The sequence below is a fragment of the Alligator mississippiensis genome, chromosome 4, assembly GCF_030867095.1.
Source record: "Alligator mississippiensis isolate rAllMis1 chromosome 4, rAllMis1, whole genome shotgun sequence".
NCBI lineage: Eukaryota > Metazoa > Chordata > Crocodylia > Alligatoridae > Alligator > Alligator mississippiensis.
Window position 1 is genome coordinate 101,294,431 of NC_081827.1, and position 23,473 is coordinate 101,317,903.

Consider the following 23,473-nt stretch of genomic DNA (forward strand, 5'->3'; position numbering starts at 1 on the left):
GTCTTTGCTGTTTGGAAAGTAACTGAAACTGTACTCATGAATCTTTGAAGTTCTCAGGTGCCTAGAGGAGGCTACAGAAAGGGGGGACAGGACAAGGAGCAGCCATGGCTCTGCAGTATTTATGTCTTCTCTTTTATCCTAATAGACTTCTCATCGGGATGAATGTGTTCTGAAATATTTATTGCCCTGTTTAAATATTCATTGCTGCAAAGGCAGTGCAGCATGATGGCAGTAGTGCTGCCTCAGGGGACAGGTGGGCTGCAGTACTCCTTGGCATTTCCTCTCAGTACTGTGATAAAAATATAATAAATATTAGGCATTCCCCCACTGCAGGTTTGACATGAACAGTCTGGCTTACATCTTGGTGATTCCTATTACTGCCAGGGACTTGCATTTGTTACTAGGGCCATGTCTTGAAGTATGCCTCTTGACTGTCAGATGCTCATGCTTATTCTTAAGTCTATGTCCTGGCATGTGTTTCCTTATTTAATCTGCCACTTACAAGTGTGTGCGAGAAAGAGAGGGAGGGAGGATCCATTGGCAAAAAGGGGTTGAGTTCAATATGGCAGAGTATCTTGTCTTTCTGGTAATGATGGCAGGTAAGTGGAGAAAAAAAAATAGCATCACCCCATCCTTTATTACTCCACCATGGTGGCTTGGCAGAGATGTCTTGGAAATTACTACAGTTTGTTTTTTATTTATTTATTGGAACTTGCATTACTTGTGAGGGATCCAAATGCTGAGAGACGTTCCCATGAATCTAGGTGATTGTACACCGATGTAGCTTTTAAGGTTACCAGTATAGTTTTAGTAAGAATTTAAACCAGTTTAAAAGTGTATCTGCCCATTAGGAGTTTGCGCTATTTTAAACCGGTGCACTTTTGTAACAAGACAAGGCATTAGAGAAGCGGGGGTGTATGAGCAGCTTGCTTTGGAAGACCTCCGGGGGACTGTTCTGTCTGAAAGCTTCAAGGCCTGTGCTGATAAGCCCTAGCAAAGAAAATGAAAATTTGTAAGAGGCATTGCACAGTGTGAGTCAGATGCTGACCTTGGGCTGCACCTTTGAGCAGTGTCTGGGTTGAGGTAGGATAGAGTTCTGTGCAAACTTGTGGTTACAGGCTGGGTTTGATGAGTGCACATTTGACAGAAGCCCTAGATGAGAAGGGAACTCTGTAGACCTGTGTGTCAAATTCATTGAGCAATTCCTACAAAGGGACTATCAGGGCTTCTCTGGAAGGGGCCATGTGGAAAAGTTAAGGAGAATAAACTAAGGCTAATGCACTTAATCCTTGCTACAGTAAATTGAGGTTGCTTTACTCCACACAGATTTAAAAAGCTCTAATTTATGCACCTGTCCTTCACACCACACCACAGCTTTTTCTTGATGTTCCCATGCAGATATTTACTTTGATTATGTAGTCTGATCATCTCCATATCACACACTATTACATTACACCCAGTTACCCATGTATTGAGCCAGATAATTTGCTTGGCAAAAGTATTCTTCCATAAAGGCAGCCAGTCCTGTTCTGAAAACTTTGAAAGATGGGAAGCAATAGATTCTTTATGATGCTTTTGTAATTATTCTCAGTGTTTAAAAAAAAAAAAAAAAGTAAAAGTGTGCCATACTTCTAACTTTAATTCATCTGGCTTTAGCTTTTAGCCATTATTTTCTTGTTACGTTTTTCTTTATTGGATGAAAGAGCCCTTTAGTACCCAGTATTTTCTCACTGTGAAGGTACTTTTACACTGTAATCAAGTCACCACTCTGTCTTCTTTTATGATAATCTAAATAGATTGAACTCCTCAAGTCTGTTACAATATGGTATTTTCGCTTGCCTTGAAATAATTGTTGTGGCTATTTTCTGTCCTCTTTCCAATTTTTCAATGTCCTCTTTAAAATACGTGCACTGGAACTGTATCCAGCTTTCTTACAGCAGTTTTACCAACACCATATGCAGAGGTAGAATCCTCTCTACTGCTATTTACTGCTCCCTGTTTATGTAGCTGTGCATCACATTAGTCTTTATTGGCCATACCCATTACAGTAGGAGCTTGTGTTGAATTGCTTTTCCACTGTGATCCCTTTTTCAGAGTCCTTGCTTTCCAGGATTGAGAATAAAACCTTGCTTTGGGATGGAAAGCTGCTCTTGGAACAAATGAGAAATAGAAAATAGGAGAGTGCTATGCTGAGAGAGAGAGGTGGGGAGAAAGGGGGGAGGTGGAGAAGTCAACGTGGAAGCAATCTGGATTTCTGAGCCACCACACTCGGTTCTTAAAAATGTGCCAAGTCAATTATAAATTTCCTTGACTAGTTCTCTTGTCCCCACCCCCATAGCAGATTGATATAGTTTTATTGCTTTGTTACTTAGTCCTGACACTTGAATCATGAAGGAGTCTGGTTTGCCTTGGCTGGAGTTGTCTGTGTCTGATCCGGTCTGCTTGGTATTGAATTCTGACCATACCCAGGACTAATTTAGATGGACTTGAGGTCATAAACGTATAATGGACCTGCAAGATTTTGCTGCCCGTGTAAGAATCTCAAGGGGAGCTGTGCTTTATATATAATACATGCATCTCATCACCCACCTCTCTCCACTCCATAGTTGTGTGTGTGTGTACAGCTTTTTGCTCTGCTTTCTGCCAGCTCTGCAGTTCCTTCCAAAGCATTCAAAACCTTACCAATTGATTCCAGATGTGTTGTTCCCTTTCCCAGCATTCTCTCTCTTCTCCCTGCCTTTTGGCTAGCAGCGGAGCCAGCACTGCTGCTCTATCCTTGGTTTTCATTGTGAGGCCCTGGATTGAGGTGGATGGGACAGACAGTTGGGAGAGTTTTGCTGGCTACTGGAGCAGGGGAGCTGATGGAACATTAATGGCTTTTGTTACATAAGTAGTGGAAGGTTTGAAGTGTGACTGGGCTTTGAGGGAGTCTGTTACTATTGGTCCATCCTTTAGTCATCAAAATCTGTTTATGGGCTGTTTCTGTGTGCAGCTCAGTATACCAGCTTCATCTCACTGTGATTCCCTCTTGGAGCAGTACAAGGAAATCTGACTCCTGGTTGCAAATGGCATCTCCGTGATTTTATCCAGAGATGCACATGGTTGAAGGGGTCCATATGACTCCCATTATCTGCCTTAGGAAGGGCTGTGCAAAATTTGCTTGTCCTCAGTAAGTAGGAATCTTTCCAAAAATGCCATCAACTTTATCTAAGACTTAAGTTGTTGTTGAAAGCAAAACAAAAAAGCCCCCCAAAACAAATAGATCTAGTTCTTGTGGTTGCAAAAATAACTTTCCAAATGTAAGTTGATTTAGTGCTGTGTGTCTGGATTTAGGATGAATATTGAGTGCTAATACTCAGAATGGGGATTCTGGTTTGAAACATCACCACAATTAAGGCAATTGGCTGATGATAAGGCTGGTGAGTAGAGGGGTTCAGCCTCTGCTTTTAGAAGTCCTTGGAGGGGATGGCTGTCCTCACTGCTGCTTGAAGTCGTGGCCATCTGACATAGGGTGACATGGTTAGAATAAGGGAATTGACTTCTGCCATCCCAGCAGGGGAGTGATTCTCAACCAGGGTGCTGCAGCACCTTGGAGTACCTGGAGTTCCTTTCAGGGGTGATGCAGAGCCCCATGCATCTTTTGAGGGGTGCCTTGAGTCTAATAAAGGTTGAGAACCACTGCACTAGAAAGTCTGCTTGGGATGGGATGGTACATCAAGAGTTTCCAATTGTATCTGCAAATATGGGTATTGTCTTAATTAGCCAGGTATCCCTTTCAATGTGGAGAGCCTGAATTTATACATAGTGATAAAATGGAAGTAACCCAGTGTTGGGAGCAATGACTCATCATGCTGAATGGGTGCTGGCTGTATTTCAGGTACTTATGAGCAAAGCTCTATGTCTTTCTTTCTCTTTTGGCAAATGGGGGGTTTAATTTCCCTCAGCATGGTATGCTGAAGAAAGTGCTAGGCACTAAGTTTTACAGAGCAAATTTCTGTGGTCTGTTCACATTTTGATTTGGTTTGAACAATACAATAGTTATTGGAAAATATATTGTTCTTTCTTTGTTTCACATAGTTGGGATTAAAAGCGTGCAATATGAGATTTTCTCCATATACAAGTTTGGGTAAGATTAGCAAGAAATATGCTTTAAAGAGACATAGTTAAATATTTATAATTTGTGTATCGATTTTTTTTTTTCCCCTTAAGGGTGGCTATTTTTGTTTGATTTAATCAAAATAAAACAAACAAAGCAAAACTTCAAAACCCCAAACTGGCTCTGCCTGGTTTAAACTAGAACAAAGAATGCCTATACACACACATGCACACACACACGCACTCTCTTAGATAAGTAGCCTGGTTTAAAAATACACCTTGGAGTAAACTGTGCAGGACGATGGAAAGACAAAGCCCTAGCTTGAGGAAGAAGCCAGGCAAATTTCTGGTATGCCCATGGTAGCAAAGGGCAGAATCTCAGACCTCTTTCCTGTCCTGTAGCTGTTCTTCAGCTGATTCACATCACAGTCACTTCATGTAATTCGATTTCTTTGGCATAAGCTGAAATGTTAAAATATTTTTTAAATTATTAAAGTACCCTGTGGAGATCCTTTTATTTCTGAATGTATGTTAAAAAAACAAGAGAAGCCCTCTGATTTCATGTCAGTTAAGACACCAGAAACAAGCGTCCAACTCTTTCTTTAGAGGGTTTGAATCTATTTTTAATCATAGTCTGTAAATTGGGGAAAGGGTTCTGTTAAGGATTACTTTACATATTCTTCTCAACCTCAAACAGTGTTTCTTTTCATATCATTGGAAGGTTTGTGCAAAGCTGAAGAATAGATGAAGGCCATTATGTAATAACTACATTTTTGGTTACCATGATTGTATTGAGTATCTTAGGACGTCTTTACATGTGCTGGGGGGGCATGGGTGCTTTTTAATTAGAGCAGCTGGCTCTGAGAGCTGCTCTTATTAAATCACCCACAGCATCTTGTCTATTCGGGGTCCTGCTCTTCAAAATGGTGGTGGGGGCACATTAACTAAAGCTTGTTGAATGAACTTGAGTTAAAGTGCCCCCACCACCATGTTGAAGTGTGGGGATGCTTAATACATGAGATGGGGAGGCTGCCAGTGTACTAATTAGCATGCTTCAACAGACTCAATTAATCCCTGCATGTCTACAGGCACCCTTACTGTCCTATTTAATATTAGTTATGTGGAAGGCAGGTTCACTTGAAGTACATCTGTATTTCTAAGTTTGTTTCCCTTTATTGTGTCTTCTTCCTTTTTATTTCTTTTCCATTTGCTTCCCAGACTCCTCATGCCCATTTAATTCCATTCATAAAATGATCAGTAATGAAATAGTTGCGACAATTCGAGGGCTATCATTAGGCTTTAGAGTAAAAAACCCTTCTAATAATGGAAGGAAGAGGAATTCACAGTCCTGAGTCTTTGGGCCTCGTTGCACAGTAATTTTAGGCAGCTTCCAGAGCTTTTAACCCCTGGATTGGCTTCACGTTAACACTTTCTAAGTGGTTTAAGGCGCTTGTTAATTGCCTTAAAGGTATGCCAATCCAGGGCAGGATTATCTTTAATAATTTTGCTCCTGTTCCATTTAAGGTGTAGCCACTCCAGACAGCTTTCCCACCCAAGTTCAAGTCCTCCAGCATCCCAGCAGTGGGCAAATAGGGACACTGGGGTGCAGCAGGGCGCAGCACAGTGCTTCGTCCCCTGGGGACATTGAGCAAAGCAAGTGTCACAGCTCCAGAATGCCCACTGACTGCAGTGCCTCCCAGCACCGTCTGGACTGGCTCACTGCTCCTAGTGTGGGTGCAATGTGCATTATGGAGGAAAAAAAGGATTGGGCCCTTAGGAGCTCAGGCACTGATCTGTGGTTTGGGCAGTGGTGGGAGGCACTGTAGCTGCTGGAGATGACGAGGAGTTTTCTCAGGAGCTCAGCTAGGCAGAGCAAGGGAGCTCCAGGCCTAAGGGATCTCCAGAACTGTGGCTTCTCTGGGGCTTCCTGGTCTTGCTGAAGCTGACATAGTGGCTCTGCACTGAGAGCAGGGCTGTCTGGCTTAAGCCCTGGCAGCCCTGCTTTCCGCGTGGAGCTGCCACAGCTTGACAAGACCAAGCTGCTTCCCTTGGGGCTCTCTGGTCTTGTGGAGCTGCAGCAGCTCTGCACTGAAAGCAGGACTCCCGGGGCTTAAATCTGACAGCCCAGCTCCCAGGGCAGAGACACTGGGCATGTCTACACATGCATTTAAACTGGCTTAAATCTACTGTGCAGTAAATGGGAATAGGCAAGCATCTACATGTGTAGGCGTTAAAGCGCATTAACGCAGTGTGTGGATTGATTTGGGACTAAAGTTATTCCCAAGTCAGTCCACACACGGTTTTACTGTGGAGTAAGGCATCTACACGTCCTGTCACTGCACGGTAAGTAACCAGGCTTAAATTTGATACCTGCATGATGCAAGTAGCAAATTTACCCTCAAGTCGGCATAAGTCGCCATACTTACTGCGCAGTATGGGTGTGCCCATGTAGATGCGTGCCCATACTGTGCAGAAACTTCAGCTACTGCACAATTAACGTGTACGTGTAGACGCACCCAATGTGTCAGTTTCAGCAAGACCAAAGAGAACCAGGAAAGCAGCTTCCCTGGGTCTCTGTGATCTGGCTGCAACTGGCACTCTGTCCCTGGGAGGAGCCCTGTCCCACAGCTCCTCCTGCCCCTGCTCACCAAGCCTCTAGTGGCAAGTCACAGCTATGCAGGCGAAAGCAGAGTCAGAGAAGGATTTTTCGCCTTAAGGTATGACTGTTCCACTAAGCCCAATGACATTAAGCCGATTAACATTTGTACAGCTTTCAGCATAAGGGTGTAACAAGACCCTTTGTTTTAGGTTGTCTGCCAACTCAGAAAAACATCACTGAATTGGTTTCCACTTGACTAGTTTGAGTATCTTAATGACTTTCATGGACAGAAATACAGTATTTTATATTGATTTAGCTTCTGCATAATCGAAGTGTCGTAAGGGTTACAGATTTTTATGAAATGGACCAGATTCTGTCAGCAGGTGAGGTGTTTGGTACCTGTACTCTTGAGACTAGCCCTTGCTTGCTTCCTGTATCTATAGAGTGAGTGTAAAATGCTTGGGGCTCTTGGTACATCACACAACGTGCCTCATATCATTTCTTTGTTCTCTTGTCCCCCTCCTTCCCTCTGTTTGATAATTGTGCTGTTTGTGCTGATCATTTTGTGCAGTTTGCCAGCTCTGAGACTATCCCTCAGATAGTGGGGTGGGTTATTGTTGTTTGCATAGGAATTATTCCTACCAGGTCTCATGTAGGGGAAGAGGCAGAAAGATACAGAGCATACACGCATACGCTCTAGAAGGGGCTGAAAAGGTGAACGTTTCCTATACTGATTTTAATTGTACTGTGTTTTGGAAGAAAAACAACTTTAATCTCTTATTTTGATTACTCTTTGCTTGACTTGTGTGTAAGAGTTCTTGCGAGGTAAGTGCATGTTCAGGTAGTAACAGAGCTAATCCTGGAAGGAAAATAAATCTAGCAGGTTTATGTAGGGGGAAGAACAGGCCTAGAAGCTTATCAGTTGGACATCCATGCAGGTAACAGTTTCCATGACCTTGTGCTTAGATGAGTGAATATGTTCCTTATATCACTGTCACATACTTTACAGGTAACCAAGGAGTTGGTTCAACAGGTTGGGAAGTAAACTTGATCATCTCTTTACCTTAGCAATAGGATAGTTGCTGTGACCAAAGCTGCCAGTTCTGATTTAAAGGAAGAGAGTTCCTTTTCGTATAATGATTCTATTCATACACACAAGTTACTGTAGACATTATTGCTTTGGAAAGCAGTCCTATGATCAGCATCTCCCACCGTGGACGTGTCTTATTAGACTCTTAGATCCCGGCTACAAACAGTCTTTGTTTACCTGAAGGGATTAGACTAGAGCAGAGAACAAACATTTGTCGCTTGAAACACACTAGCTTTACAAACATGTTAATTACTTCAATTTAACTGGCAATCAGTTCTCAAGGTTAACCCCCCCCCCCCCCCAAAAGCGTGTAGATGCAGGTATTAAAAACAATGCCTCCGCTTTAAAAAACAAAAAAACAAATCAAACGAAAAACACCTCAAAATGTGTATACAAAAACACTAATACTTCAGGGCATAAGTCAGCCACTAGCTTATAGGACTTTGAAGGAAACTTCCTCAAAGGGCAAATTATTTGATAACTGTCCACCACAGAATTTCTTTCCAGCTTCCCCTCTGAAGCTGGCTACTGTCACACACAGTAATGGACTACTGAGCTCATTCAGTGTGACAGCTTCTTTGGGTTTGCCTACCCACAAGTCATACCACTTTAAATCATGCCAGCCTAATTAAAGTACCACACACCCAAAGATGCAGTAATATTGCTATATATAGGCTTATATCAATACCATTTTTTTCCTGTACAAGAAGAATAAGCTGTACCAGTATAAGCACCTTTATACCAGCCCTAGGGGTTGTAGAACTATTTTAATTAAAAGAAAATCATTCTGCTAGGTGAACATTAAACCTGTATAAAACCACTGTATATACCAGGCCTGGGTTTCTCTGGCAGCCATACTTCATTTAGTGTCACGATCTTGGATCACCACCTGCTGTCTGCCAGAGGAATTTATCTGAATAACGTTGCACTGAAGAGGGAAGTCATTTAGTAAATGTTGCCAGCTCCATACCTTTTGTAAGCTAGTACTCTTCTACATGGGCTCATCTACATATAATTTATGCCCGGAGTTAACTAACGTTAGAGCTGCATGCTATACTAGACCGGTGTAAACTTGTGTGCTTGGGGCCACACTATAGCTTTTGCTCTAGTTTAACCAAATTAGTTTTTAAACCGTTTCATTTGGTTCAAAAACTGTGCTAGGCAAGCCCTAAGTGGAAGTGGATCTTTGTCTTTAGGCTCTGGATCTGTTGTGCTCTGGACCACTGCCTCAATTTTATTTCTAAATGGAATACTGTATCAGATTTCTTTCCAGGAATGGATAAAGGTACATGTGAATGGTGTCAAAGAAGTGGAGCTATGCCAGTAAATCAGATGAACAATACTGGGGAGATGGGAGTTAGTTTGAGCCTCTACTTGATCACAGATGAATAGGGGGTGGAGGGAGGGTAGTGGAGAAGAAGGGCAAGGGAATTTTTGCTTACTTTGAATTGCAGGATAAGGTACCTTGTAATCCTCTTTCTTTCAAAAGCAGTACATATATATCTAGCAATTGCCAAGCCACTGTCATCCTGGGTGGGTTTATGGTTGCGCTGAATTGCCTTTCATATGCAGCAAGTCTATGGTGGTTGCTAGTGTAGCTGGAGTAAAAAGAGTTTGAAACCTAAACTTCTGACCAGACTCATGAGACAAGGAGATAAGATTGTAGAGATTGGGTAGTCATTGTCCTTTCAGGCCTCTCGTTTTCACTTCCGCACCTGCTTACAGTTATAAGAAGGTTTGCATGTCTTCATGGTGTTCAGACATGGGAGGTAGGAAGAAGCAGTGTGCTGAAATGTCATTGTTTTAATTGCTGGGTTTCCTTTTATATTGTATGTTAATGAAGGATAAGGAGCCCAATCCTGCCAACAGCTATACTTAAAGTAAAATTTGAGATCTTAGTTCTTGTGTAGTCCTTGTATAGGTGAAAAGTTGCACAGATATTGTGGATTACATAATAGAATTAACAGGTATAACTCACTAAACACCTAGAAGTGGAGGACAATCCTACCTTGAACAGGGGGCTGGACAGGATGACTTCTTGGGGTCCCTTCCAACCCAACTATTCCATGATTCTAAGGTAACAGGACATTAATGGTTCTCGCAGGTAATGATTTGAGAGGTATTGTAAATGCTAGTGTGGACAGGTAAAGAACACAAAAAAATTCCAGGGGGCATAGGCATAAAGGAAGAAAATGAGATTAAACTGGAAAGGTACAGATAAATGCATCTGGAGAAAAACAACGTACATTACAGATATTTTAATTGTAGGGAAAAACTTGGACAAGAATAGTAGTGGAAGCCTTAAGGGAGATTGGAGACATCAAATTGACTAGGAGCTTGCAGTAGTGGGGCAGCCAAGCAGGGGTGTGTGATTTTGATCTGCATGAGTAGAGACGTAATGCTACAAAGCAAGGAGGTAAAAGTTTCCTTTCTCTGGCTCAGAGATAAGTGTCCGAAAATTTGTATCCAGTACTAGAAATGTGCTGAAAAATTTGAGGAAGTTTTGAACAGGACTAATCAAAACATTATCAAAGGATTTGATGCAGGGGGAAAGATTAAGAGCTAAATATATATGTGCATTGTCTAAGTAACAATGAAGAGGTTGAAAGGATATAGTTTGTAGCTGGCTAAATAAGGGAGATTAGTTATTTGAGAAGGTAGAAAAGCATAACAGCTAGGAGGAATAAAATGAAATTAAGAGGGAAACAATTGTTGAAATGAGATTATATTAGGCTTGTGAGCTAGTGCCCTTAAATCATTTTAAAACAAAATTAAACAGTACTATGAATTACGTTTAGCAGGGAAGAATCCTGCCTCATCAAACTGATGACCTAGTAGGTTTTGTTAATCTCAAATTAACATTCAGCTCCCCATATTAGCATTATCACCAATTTGAAGTCTAGTCCATTTTAAAATTAAATTGGAAGCACTGTCAGCTACTACACCTTCCCTGGAGACTGCTTGCCAACTTCTGTAGTTTTACAAATCACAGTTTCCTGTTTTGTTCCTATTTAAAAAATGGAGAAGTCTACCTAGGCAGGGGGAGCTAACTGTACAGGGGAAAATGGTGAAACTGGAGAGAATCAAATGTTGAATGTGAACAAAATGAAAACTAAGAGAATTATTTCCCCTCCTCTTTGGCCTAATAAGCAGAGGTGAGCTTGTTACGATGGTAGGTTAAAAAAAAATCTATAGACAAATGCATGGTTAGATTGGTGCCTTTCATTTAAAAGACTGAGTAGCCTTTATTTAGACAAAAACTGTAAAAAACCTTATCTTTCTTTTTCTGATAGTTTAGATCATGGGTGACTGGTGCCTCCTGAGTCTGGGGAGCACCAGATCACCAACGGGCGAGTCCCCCCCCAGTGGCTGATCACCGAGCCAGCGGCAAAACCGGAAGTGCACTTCCGGTTTTGCGGCTGGTATGGCCTATCTCGGGGTGCACATGTACCCCCTACGTGTCACCAATGTTTTAGATTAAGTTAGTTTTAATCTTCCCTTGTCTTTGACATTGTTGGGAAGAGGAAGGCATGAGTGGAAATTAATGTACGATGAGGCAGTCACCCTTTTGGAGAAAACCATTGTCTTGGATTGAAGAGATGCTCAGTGAATCTACAGTAGAAAAGATTGTAGTCTTACTGCAGCAGCCACGCAGCTGTTTTTATGACATAGCCATAAAAAATGCCTGATCCATGTATGCATTAGGTATTTGGCATCGGAATGGCTGCACTGGGACTGGCAGTTGCTGGAAAACTCCTTGTTAATTTTTGTTCCTTAGATAAGGCTTCAAAGTGATGTTCTTGTAGGCAGCCGCACTCCTGCGAGGCTTGGCGGGCATTGGCTGTCAGTAAATGCAACTCCCTCTTGTTCTATTGGGTGCAAGGCCGCAGCTGTGTGCTGCCAAATGGTAATGAATGCCCTTGCCTCGCCTTTCCTCTCCAGCTACAGATATGCAGTCATGTGGGCCTCATGGGACAGGGCCAGATATACTAATGTCAGAATGATTTTGGGATTCAGCCAGTGTCTGAATGACCTGGTGTTGGCTGGAGGTGCATTGAATTTACCATTGTTTCACTTGCCTTGAAACAAGAGCTGCAGGCCCTTGGTAAATGGCTGGAAAGGCTCATCTCATTTCACTAGAGCCCTCTTCAGTGCCTATATATTCTTGGTGTAACATCTACCGTAGTAACCCCTTGGTAAATCCCAGCTGATCTCCCTCTGCTTCATGTAATGATAGTATCTGAAGGACTGTTTCCCCTTTTCCATTGAGTTAAACATAGCAGTATCACAACAGAGTCTTACTACATCATGGCTGGAATCGCAGCTGAAATGTAAAATCAGGGTTATGGTATGCTGACAAAGTTGAGACTCCTTGTCGTATCTCCATTTCTTGGATTTCTCTGTTAGGATGACAAATAAAGCGCTGCAGCAGTTCAGTCTTTTAATGCCATCACTTGAGTCATGGACTGCTCTTTCTTTACCATAGGTGACTGAATTTTTCCTCGTCCTCTGCTCTTTCCCATTCCTGAGGGTTTGGCAGTGCCCATAATGATGGTTTCCCAAAGTGCTGTGGCCCTCTTGTGGCATGGCAGTGAGGGATTTTCATTCTCTTTGGGGGTATCTTTTGTGTGGTGGAGTATCTTTTTAATAGCCATCCAGTTGGCATCAAATGCTCTGAGGCAGTGTTAAAAGCTGCTAAAAAGCCTATTGTCCTAGCACAGAGATCTCTGTGGGATGCCCTGAGCAGAGGGAGGAGGATAATTAACGCCTTGTTTGAAGGTAGCGATGCTCATGATTGGGAGAGAGTGAGTGCTACAGGCCTATGTTTTCAAATTCCAGTTCCCACAGCTCCTGTCTGTCTTCTGACTACCAGGCAAGATGCATAAAGTCCATCAATTGGGTATCTGTTTTGCTTCCATTTAGTACCACCAAAATGAAGGGAAAGGGCCATTTTTATGCTCTCTTATTGGCATGCAATAGAAATGAATGGCACACCAACTGCAGATGCTTCCTCAGCCTGATGAAGGGTATTTATACCCGAAAGCTTGCAAAGAAGAATTTTTCCAATTATTTGAGTTGGTCTAATAAAATATATCCGATTTACCCAAAGAACCTTGTCTGCCTATGTCCTTAGACCAACATGGCTACAACCTATACCCCTAAATTGACGTGAGATTTCTTGCAGACAGAGCCACGAGGAGGATCTGGCTTCTCACTGGACCATTTTCTCAACAGTTAATGGTCCAGAAGAGGTGAAATGTGCCAGCCAAACAAACTTTTGGAGGTTGGTTAGGACTAATGCCAGAGGCAATGAAATATATGGAGCAGCCAGGAAATGTTGGATGGAGTTAGGTTCTTTAGTTTGGAACTGAGGAAGAAATAGAGGTCAATGAAGCCTTGGTACAGCTAGGGCATCTTCTGTGATGTGGGGGATCTGTAGGTTATAAATCCCTAATCTGGCCCCATCATCCTACCCAGTAGTGGGAAAGCTGTTGAGAAAGGTTATAAAAAAAAATGAGGAGTTGAATCTTTACAGGGATAGGGTGTGTTCTTTTTTATGTAGAGCATAACAGAGTACTGTCTAGTAGTGAAGTGACCAGAATGCTAGCCTGAGCTGAATCAGACACCTGCTTGCTTTTAGGATGGGGGTCCTGGTCTACCTTTTGTTAACATATTAAACACGTTTTTTTTTTCCTTTCCCCTTCTCCAGGGTAACCAGGAGCCAACAGCCACTCCTGATGCAATGGTGCAGCCATTCACCACAATCCCATTCCCACCACCCCCACAGAATGGGATCCCCACAGAGTATGGGGTGCCACACACTCAGGACTATGCAGGCCAGACCAGCGAGCACAATCTGACACTCTACGGAAGTACGCAGGCACATGGAGAGCAGAGCACGAACACAGCCAGCACGCAAAACGGATCTCTTACGGTATGCCAGACCAAGGTGCAGAGCGGGAGAATGATGAGGTGCTATTTGTGTAGAGGCTTACACAAAACTATCCTAGATTAGGTTGTCTGCTAGCTCTCTGACACATCCCTAATGCCTCGTAGGTGCATAGCATATCAGAGCCGGGTTTCTCGAGTCCAGCAAATAGAGAATTGTGAAAGCCGGCAGCTCTGGATTCCCCATGCAGTACTTTGTCCCCTGTGTCGTATCAAGGAGCAGAACTGATTTGGTAGTGGTGGTAGTTCTGAAAGTTGTGGTTTATGTGGGGCCTGGAATAAGATATGGGGATGTCCAGACCCACCTTCACAAAAGTGTTGACTACTCTGAGTTAATTGGCAATTCGGCAAATAAATAAAAAGCACCTTTATCGAATGCAAGTCCTGAAAGGCTGAAAGTAGGAACCAAGACAGAATGGATAGAGAAGATATATGTGTAATCCTAGTATCCCCTAGTATTTCAAGGAGGTGGTGGAGTGGGGAAATACTTTTGTGCCTATTAGAAGATGGCATGGTGCAGCGGGGGGGATAGGCAGGAGGAGACTTCAGCTGCTATGCAGCCGCTTACTCAAAAAAGACTTTTACCTTCTTCCTTTTCCACATTTGTCTTCCTGTAGCACAGAACTGGGCAACATGCTGGCAGATTATCCCAGGGAAAGCTTTATCTACCCCTTAAGCCACTTGTTAAGACTTAACTTCCTAATAAAGAGTATTATGGTGAGAGCCTTTGGTACACAGGGGTGGATTTAATCTGCTAATGCTTTCAGTTTTCCTTGTAGTTTGGTGCTTGGCTCATAGACATATTTTTCCCCTCCCTATAATCACTGAGTGAATTTAGTGCCAGTGATTGGAAGGGCTGATAGTGCCAGCTCAAGTAAGCATTGATTCACAGTATGTGGTACCACTTTCTTTTACACTGGGAAGTTGGCAACTTTGGTCATGACCTTGGGAGAGGTTTGATGTACTGCTGTTCTTCACATGAACTTCAGTATCTTGTGGCTGTTTAGAAGTAAACGGTGTAGCCCAGGAAAGCACATGGAGTGCTTATGGAGCACTTTGGCGTCTTTCCTATTCCACAGGGCCAATGCAAATTAAGTCAGTTAGAGACCAGGCTGTAAGGGAAACCTAAGGGTGACACAAGGCAGCACAGAGCAATGTAATAATTCTTATGACACTGAGTTGTCCCTTCTCCCGTCAGCTCAGCAAGTGCAACACAAGAGCATGGCAATACAGAACAATACCAAGCGCAAAATACCAGTGATGGAGGTGGATGTTTGAAATAAAGCCTACATCCCCTGCATGGCGGCACAGCATGCTCTGTAGCATGTCTGCTTTTTCCACGTGTTTATGTTCCCATCTAGGTCCAGACACTAAGACTGTTTCTTTTTAATGGAAATGATGCGAGCCTTGACCTTGGACACAAGCTGCTGCCAAGCCTCCTGCTCCTCTTCCATATTAGGAGCCGGCTCCATCGCGCTGCAAGAAAGAGCTCTGCCTTTCATCAGCTAGTGCAAGCTCCAAAGGAGCCGAAAGAGCGAGAATAGGGGCTTGAGTATGTGCGCGCTAGGAGGGTGATGTGTTGGTGCTTGGTAGCCAATGAGGAGAGAATAGAAGCCCATCTGTGTGGGAGGGAGTGTTGCTGGGAGACTGTGGAGAAGGAGAAGTGTTGCCAGGAGGCTGTGGAGGGAGCATGACTGGGAGAGATTAGATGATAAATAGGTTGGATAGTGTGTAACTCTTGTACTGCCTGTTGGGAACAGGTGGACATGTCCGCTCTAGCCACTTAACATACTTAAAGATGTGCAGGGAGACACTGCAAAGTTGAGTGCATGCTAATTGTGGCTAGCTAGGAAAGGGTGAAGGTACATATAAGCACATTTGTGGTGATTGTTTTGGCCTGGATTATTTATCCTGAGAGTATCCCAGAGGTGATAAACACAGAAATTCAGTGAGGAAGATAGCTGAGGGATTTTCCAGCTTTAGGCCTTGGATCTTTCTGTGTTCATGCTCCTTTTCCCTCTCATTGTGGGAGGCTGTTCTGCTTCTCTGGGGGGGAGCCTTGGGATGTATTTGCTCTAAACTTTTTAAAAACATCTTTTCTCAGCGTACTAAGCAGTGAGGTGGGGACCGAGAGAAACTCACTGTGTTGCAAGCAGGAGGCTTAGCAGTTTTTATAGACAAAGGCTTTTGTTAGAGTACAACACATTATGTAGATTACCCCATTTTGAGTACTGGCACAGTTTGAATCATATGCCTGTCCATCACATGTCGGTTAACTTATATGTGTTTAACGTACCGGTTAGTTGCATCCGTCCAGTATGTACTAGAACTCTTCTGTTTTCACCGTATCTTCTAGCCCACAGTATTGATCTAGCTAAATATGGTGTAAGGTTGTTTTAGAGCTCCTGATGCTTCCTTCTTACTACTGTGATCAACAAGAACAGCTGCCTTCTTATGCGTGAGAGCGAGATCCCAGAACACACAGGTCGGCAGATTCCCCTGCTGTTGAGATCTGAAGTCTGTGCTGCTGGGGGGCACTTCAGGAATTCCTTCCACCAGATGGAAAGAGGCATCTCCCTGCTTTTAAGATCAGAGCTTGAGCTGATGTCCATTTGGCATCAGACAGTGATATAGCAAAAGGCTAGGAGGGATAGAAATTGGAATTTCTGTTCTCCTGCCTGGCAGAAGCTGGGATCATTGGAGCAATGATACATTAAGAATATGTAAGGGGTCACTTTAGATAGATTTGGGGCTATCTATCAGACTGGCAATAGCCTTGTGAAGTAATGTAATGGGAGGCACCTTTAGTACACTGGGACATGTTTCTTTCCTTATAAACTAAGCCAGATGGTGTGATTTGGAGAGGATAATAGTGGCAAAATCGGTTAATTAACCCTGGTCTGGAGGTCTGAATTGAAATGCTGTATCAGCACTGTTCTCAAGTAACATAACTTTGTGAGCTGAAGTCCACACTGTATTGGACATTTGTCTACATTGCCAAATCTCTGGCATGATTGGTGTGCTCAGCCAAGGAGCAACGCAGGGCTAAAATAATGTGAGTTCTGTAGGTTAGGATTGAGAAGCTCAGCTAGGGTTCCGGATTGGGGAAAGTTGCACAATAATTGTTCATATTATGCCATGTTTATATTGGCTCCTCACTTTTTTTAGGCTTAAACCTTCCCTGCTTGGCTTTACTTCCCAGCATTTGGGGTACCAGTCCATTCCAAAGCAGCTGACCTTTACTCCCATGCTGTGCAAAAGGGGAATGGATATGGGCAGGGGACACCAGTCTAAACATGACTTAACTGAACAGCCAACAGCAGCCAGTCCACTTAAATAACTGGCACGCTTATCTCAGTTCTTGCCAGAGCTATGTCTCCTACTACCATATTTTTTTGCATATAACCCGCACCTTTTCACCCCCAAAACTGGTTGGTGGAAATCAAGCTACATGTTATATTTGAGAAATGTGGTTTCTCATGGGTCTGGAAACTTGGCAGCAGGAGAATGGTGGCAATGTTAATTACCACAGCTCTAGGAACCGTGGCACTGACAAATTTCTGGCCCATGGGGAACCAGATGATCAAATGACACTGCTCCATGTGCAAGATTGGGCCAGTGCATGTTAATCCACATTTGGACCCTGGTACTCATGGTTGGACCCAGCAAACCACATCTGGGGCTGTGTGCTGCATTGGGTCCAGGGCTACCCACTGGGTCGGACCCAGCACGTGGCCCCAGACTCAAAGCACTGGATAGGGCCAGTGTGTGGGATCAGTCCTTGGTTGAATCTGGCCCATCCCTGCACCAGAAGGGGAAGGTTTGCAGGGCTGATTCCTGAAGCCAAGCCACAACTACTGCTGCCTGCCCACCCCCCAGGTCCTGTGCTCTTGCAGCTGAAGAGAAGGCAGCAAATGGAACAGCCTGCAGCCCTGAACTTCTGGGCCAGCGTATCTTTGCCTTGGATTGCCATATGACTGCAGGCTGGGTCTTTTCTACTTTGTGTGGGGGGTGAGAGGGGAAGGGAGGGGGAAGGAGATGAGAGCAGGCTGACTTCAGGAGAGGCTGCCTCTTCCAGCTATGTGGTGCAAAGCCAGATGCTGTCAGGACAGTTTTAGACTAAGCTCCCTTGCCTATTTCCCCTAGCTGCTTGTAGTTAGTTTCTTACCTAAGGTAAGACCTTTATGGATTCATGCTGCCTCTCAAAAAGAGGGTTCATATTATATTCAGAAGCATGTTACAGTATTTGTGAGAAAATGTGGTGTTTTGTCAGCTTACATTGGTGCATATATATGTAATTGAGAGCCCTCAGTTTGAGACACCGTTCAAAACAGAGAGGTTATTCAGAGGAAAGATTAACCTTCTACTGAACATAAGCAGTTTGTCTGATAGTAGGAACATTTTGTTTTCTACTGTAAAGTGAATAAAATTAATGGGAGAGATGAGTTTAAGTAGAGGGAAGCATATGTGTATAGAACTACAGATTATAACTAGAGGTATAGATTTACAGACATAAATAGATGTCATTTACTTTACATGAGAGTTCTTGATGCAGGTTTATAAATGGCAGGTGTTGACAACTTCGTTTTACATTATGTCATGAACCGATACAGTACAATATCTAATTACAGACACCAATGTCTCGCATAACTCTCTGACATCCTGTCACTGAAATACATTTAGTTAATGCAGCACATTCTCCAAAGGAATACAGATTTACTGTTTTGTTGGAGAGTGAGGTATCACATTCAGCCAAAACCACCTATCCCATTCAACAGAGGGACAGGAATAGAGCTCTTCAGACTTCTGGGAGTGTTAGCTGCTTCTAAACATGTTTTTGATTAAGAGGTGAAACCAAGGTTTTCCTAGGACAAGGGTTCCCAACCTTTTGTATAGCATGGACAGCATTTTAACAGAATGTCATGGTTGTCTTTTCTGTTTATGAAGAAACGTAGACCACCATCCCTCCCTTTGGTAATCTGATAACATGCCATTGGTAACTAGAGCAATTGCTTATCTACAAAATCTAACATTAAGAAAATATTTAATGTGTATATTAGGTGCCTTTTAATGATGTTTAATAGGTGGATGTAAGGAAGACCCATTGTCACCTGGCCAGCTAGCTCTTTATGGACTGCTGGTGGTTTGCAGACCTCAATTTGGAAATTGCTGTCTTAAGGCAAATACCTGAAATTTGGAGGTTGACAGGAGGGATGTGATCTGACTGTGAAGCAGTTTAGTTCAGGTTTCAGCACTTGCAAACCACTGTTTAGTATCTAATGGGGGCAGCCGTCCTCCCTTCTCTGCTTGTCAGAGCATCTGTATTTCATAAGAGAGGGAATTGGAACCTTTCATGGAGGTCCTGGCACAGTAACCATCAAAAGAATCTTGTCAGGATGAATCATATCAGCACTGCAAAGCAGAAAAAGTGTGTGAATGCTAGTTAATTTTTTTCATTCAGGAAAAAAGAGTAGGCCCATCTTTAAATGTGGCTGAGTGCCTGAGGAATTGCATTTATATATCTCTATTGGCAACACTGATAATTGAGCTTCCTGTTTTTGGGCAAAATAAATGCAACTAGAAAGGATTTAATTTTAAAAACAAAACTTATTACTGTTGAAGGATGTTGATTGTTCCTGCATTTCTCTGTCTGCAGAATACATAGTATAGGAAGCACAAGGTTTCATACACGATGCCCCTACACATTGCACTTCAACCTTGCCATGGAAAAGAAGTCTGCGGGAGTGAGAGAGGTTTAGTATCCATGCATCAGTCCTTGACCCATTCTTCTATTAAATTAAATTGCTTACTGGGGTAACACTTAATGCCTGTTACAATGACAACTTTTGTGTTTTGACACCTGCCCATTCAAAGCTAGAAGGAGACCTTTCCGTTTCTTCCTTTGTTCCCCCATCCCCCTCATTCCTATTAGGTAGGTCATGATCAGCGGGTTTTCCACATCATTCCTCAAGCTCTCGATCCTACCAGTTCTTTGCTGTTGACCCAAAACAGAACTAGTGGAGTCAGTTGTATAGATCAGTCCCTACAAGCCACCCAAGTCTCCTCTGGATACAGGCAGGAATAGTTTACATTTTTCTGTCTGTCTGTTAAAGACAATCTACTCAAATCATGCCCTTTTAATTGGGCTCCTGAAGATTTTTGACATTCTGTTTCCAAATGTTTTAATTTTCCATAACTTGCATCTGAAGCAGTTCCAGTTCTGAAAAGCAAGCAGGGAACAGAAACATAATGTACTTTGTTTTCATAGGCTTTATGCTAGCCAACATCTTGCTCCTGGGCATGACAGGCACAGGGCTGATGCTGCTGTGAGCTCAGCCAACATGGATCCCCTGTCTCTCCAATATCCTAGAGGAAGACTTTTCTTGGGTGGGTGATCTATGGACCTCCTGGCTCACTGGCCATCTCAAAACACAGCAGGGCAGGTTGTGGTCATGAGCAGGGTGTCAGGTGTGTAGAAGAATGACATCACATCTGCATCAATGTGTATTACACTTAGTTGGGGATGCAGGACAGATCTGATGATATTGTTTTAATACAGTGTTTATGTCACAGTGCAAGTCGTCTTATTGTATCATTGCAGGACCCTGAGACCTGAGGAATTGATGCTGTACTGAAACTAGGCAACAGTAAAGTACATACAAGCAGAGGCATAAGTCAGTTCCTTACTTCGGGGTGTTGATGTCAGACCAAAAGGGAAGAAGGGTGGTAGGACTTAGGGATGGAAAGGAGAGGCTGGTTGGTTGAAGTGTGTGCTTTTATCTGTCATTTAGTCAGGTTAACTTTGGGTTGCCAGTCTCTATTATATGCGGCTTGTAAACAGGCTTCAGGCCTTTTCCTTTTCATCTCCTGCCTGATGAATCAAGCCAAGAAATGACCACAAAAGGAAAAATGAGACCTGAGGAAGTCATTTCTTCTGCTTCAGCTGCAGCTGAGTATTTGGCAATAGACAGATGTACTAAGCCAGTCTCATGCTGGCTGAAAATTTAAACTATACATTAGGGTTGCTGTAGATAAAAGTTGGGGAAAAAGACCTTTTAGACTATTGAACTCATCACCTTATAAGTGCTAGTTTGTTTCCAGAGAAAGAATCTATGTGAGATTAAGCTAGTACTGAAATAGCTGGAAACGATGAGCTTTGAGGCTTTTTCTACAGTCTAGTAGATAAGGATTAACTGAGGTCTTTTGCGTTTCCCTTTTTGTCTCTCCTCTTAGAAGGCTTGTCTTCCTGTACATACCTAGTGTGCAGTAAAACATTGCTTCTTGCATGGAAGCAGCATCTTGCTATACGCAGGCACATCTGTGAGTAGTTTTTGTATAGGCCACTGTATATCACATCTTTAGCGAGGCGTGAGTTCTGGCCTCTTTAGACTGTTTACATTCATCTTCTATCCATTTGTTCATAGCCTTTCAGTTTCCATTCTTAAGGAAGCAACAAACCTCTTCCTATGACACTAAAAGCAGCTCCAAGTCCTTAAACTTGTACTGACATGCCTTGCTTTACATAATCTGCACCTTTCATGATGGGGGGGTGAAAAGAATGGATAGAGTGCACAAGTCAGGCAGAGTGTGTCTACTTGCAGGATTCACCATCTGTGTTAGGAAGTACAAGGCTCGGAAATTTGAATTAGTGTGACTTCAGAGCGTGTATAGACACTGAAGAGAGATCCCTTTCAAACCCTGTGCGATACCGGGGGGGGGTTAATGATTTCTGGGGGCTGTTTTGGAGTGCTGATTCCTAGGCAACGTATGCAGCGGTGATGGCTGAGCTGCCACGTGTTCTGTCCTTCTTGGACAGATTTGCCCTGGAGAACAGAAGACTCTGATAGGATCGTAAAAACAAAACTGCCAAATAGCATGGTGTGATTTAATCACAAGCCAGCTGCATTAATTCTTCCCCCTGGAGTGCACCATATGCATGTCTGAAGATGTATTTTTTTCATGGGAGTGTGGGGATAAGGCAGCTTTTGGATTTGATTAGGTGAATGATTGTCAGGATGTTCTTGTGCATCTGATATTGAGGGAACGGGTGAATCTTGACCAGATGGATATGGCTTACTCTGTTAGGTCTGTGCTGGGCTCATATTGCTCTTTTTCATCTTCACTGCAACTCTTGAGTAGAGGTGTTTACTTTGCCGTATCATTCCACTCTCCCCCTTCCTACCACTCTATACCAAATGATTCAGATACATTTATATTGCTTACATTGCCCAAGTGAAGTGAAATGGAAAGCAACCATTGTTTTGCACAGCATGGCAAGACCTTGGTGTTTTAGCATGCTCATCAATCCTGTGCAACTTGTGCGAGGTCTAAGTCTTATCTGCAAGAGAAACTTCCAGCTGAAAAATCCTCAGTGCTAATGGTGCCCATTTTTATATAGCTCTAGAGATGCTTTAGATTTTCAGGAGTTTCCCATGCTTCTACTGCATATTGCGCAGGACAGTCCCAGCAAAACCAGTCAGTGGTAGGGGACTCCCTGTTTTTGCTTAGGAGCATCTCTTCATTCATTTGCCAAACCAAATGTATATCCAGAAGCAGTAAAATGCTTGTCTTGAACTATTGGGGTCTGGATGTATCCTTGCAATTCTCTTAACACTGGCTGACTCTTGCATTTACTTGCCCTTTGAGTTGCCACAGAATCTCTCACTGCTTTTTCTGTAAATGAAGGGGAGAAGAGACAATCTACCACATGAGAAAATGAAATGGGGCTTTAAAAAGTTACTAGGCAGAGCATTCATCCAGTTCATTTTAGGCAGGTGAAAAAGGTGGAGTGAACGGGGACTCTGGCAAATATCCTAGCTTGCCAGTCTTTAGAAAGAAATACATCAATAAAACTGAGCAGATGATTATCTATTTCCTTATGCTGTTGCTGGCACCCAGTGTTGGTGAGCGCATTTTTCAAGCCTTAGGGGCCGGGGAAGCATTTCCCCCAGGCTGAGGATAATAGTCATGATAAGGCTTTTGGAAATTTTCTGGAAGAGATTAAATAAGTCTGGATACTTCAGTTGCAGAGTTAAAGCTTTGTGCCAACACATCTTCATTTGTGCCTCAACATAGTTTATGATGCAAAATAGGGGAGGGGGACATGCACACACATACTTCAGCTGTGCCCCAAAATGGCAGCATTTGTTTCTTTTTTCAAAACAGACTTTAAAATTAACTGAAATAAATTAGCCATAAAAGACCCATAGACCTTTTGCCCGTAGGTTGTCCTTTTTTGTATGGGTGCTGTTTAGATGTGGCAGTAATCTGGAAAGAGCAGGGCAGAGCTGATGCTCTTTAGCCTGGGGATGCAGTGCTGGACTTGGCTGGCTGAGAAGTTGCACTTTAGTTGTAGGATTTTGAGTATTGTCTGAATACCTGCCCCCAAGGGCTCAGAGCTGCAATTTACTACTTGACAGCTTCAGGACATAAGGCTTACCTCTTTATCATAGCCTTTCCCCAGGAGTGGCCAAAGAGAGAGGAAAAAAAAGGGAAAAGGAGAGAGAATTTAAAAAAAGAAAGAGTAAAGGAGGAGGAACCTATTCTAGAAATGGTAAGGGAGAGGAAGAAGATTGTGATCCTCTTACTCATGGATAGGAGGGGGAGAACAAAAGAGGCACTGTGAAACTTTGTTAGCTTTATCAAATCTGTGAAATTCTCAGATACCACGGTCATAAGTGCAGTATAAATACCTAGGAAAAGATAGGCAAAAACATGAAAGGAATTTGAGAGATTTCTTC

General features: G+C 43.0%; 1 protein-coding gene across 11 annotated transcripts in view; it reads left to right on the forward strand.

The window, feature by feature from the left end:
• Positions 1 to 23,473, forward strand: part of RBFOX2 (RNA binding fox-1 homolog 2) — a 264,854-nt gene that overhangs the window by 178,148 nt on the left and 63,233 nt on the right. For 10 of the 11 annotated variants that reach the window (XM_019489285.2, XM_019489284.2, XM_019489282.2 and 7 more), the window contains one exon: positions 13,495 to 13,719. The exons of the other annotated variant lie outside the window; for it this stretch is intronic. In XM_019489285.2, coding sequence (XP_019344830.1) covers positions 13,495 to 13,719 — 225 coding nt within the window. The remainder of the gene's footprint in view (positions 1 to 13,494; positions 13,720 to 23,473) is intronic. 11 annotated transcript variants of the gene reach the window in all.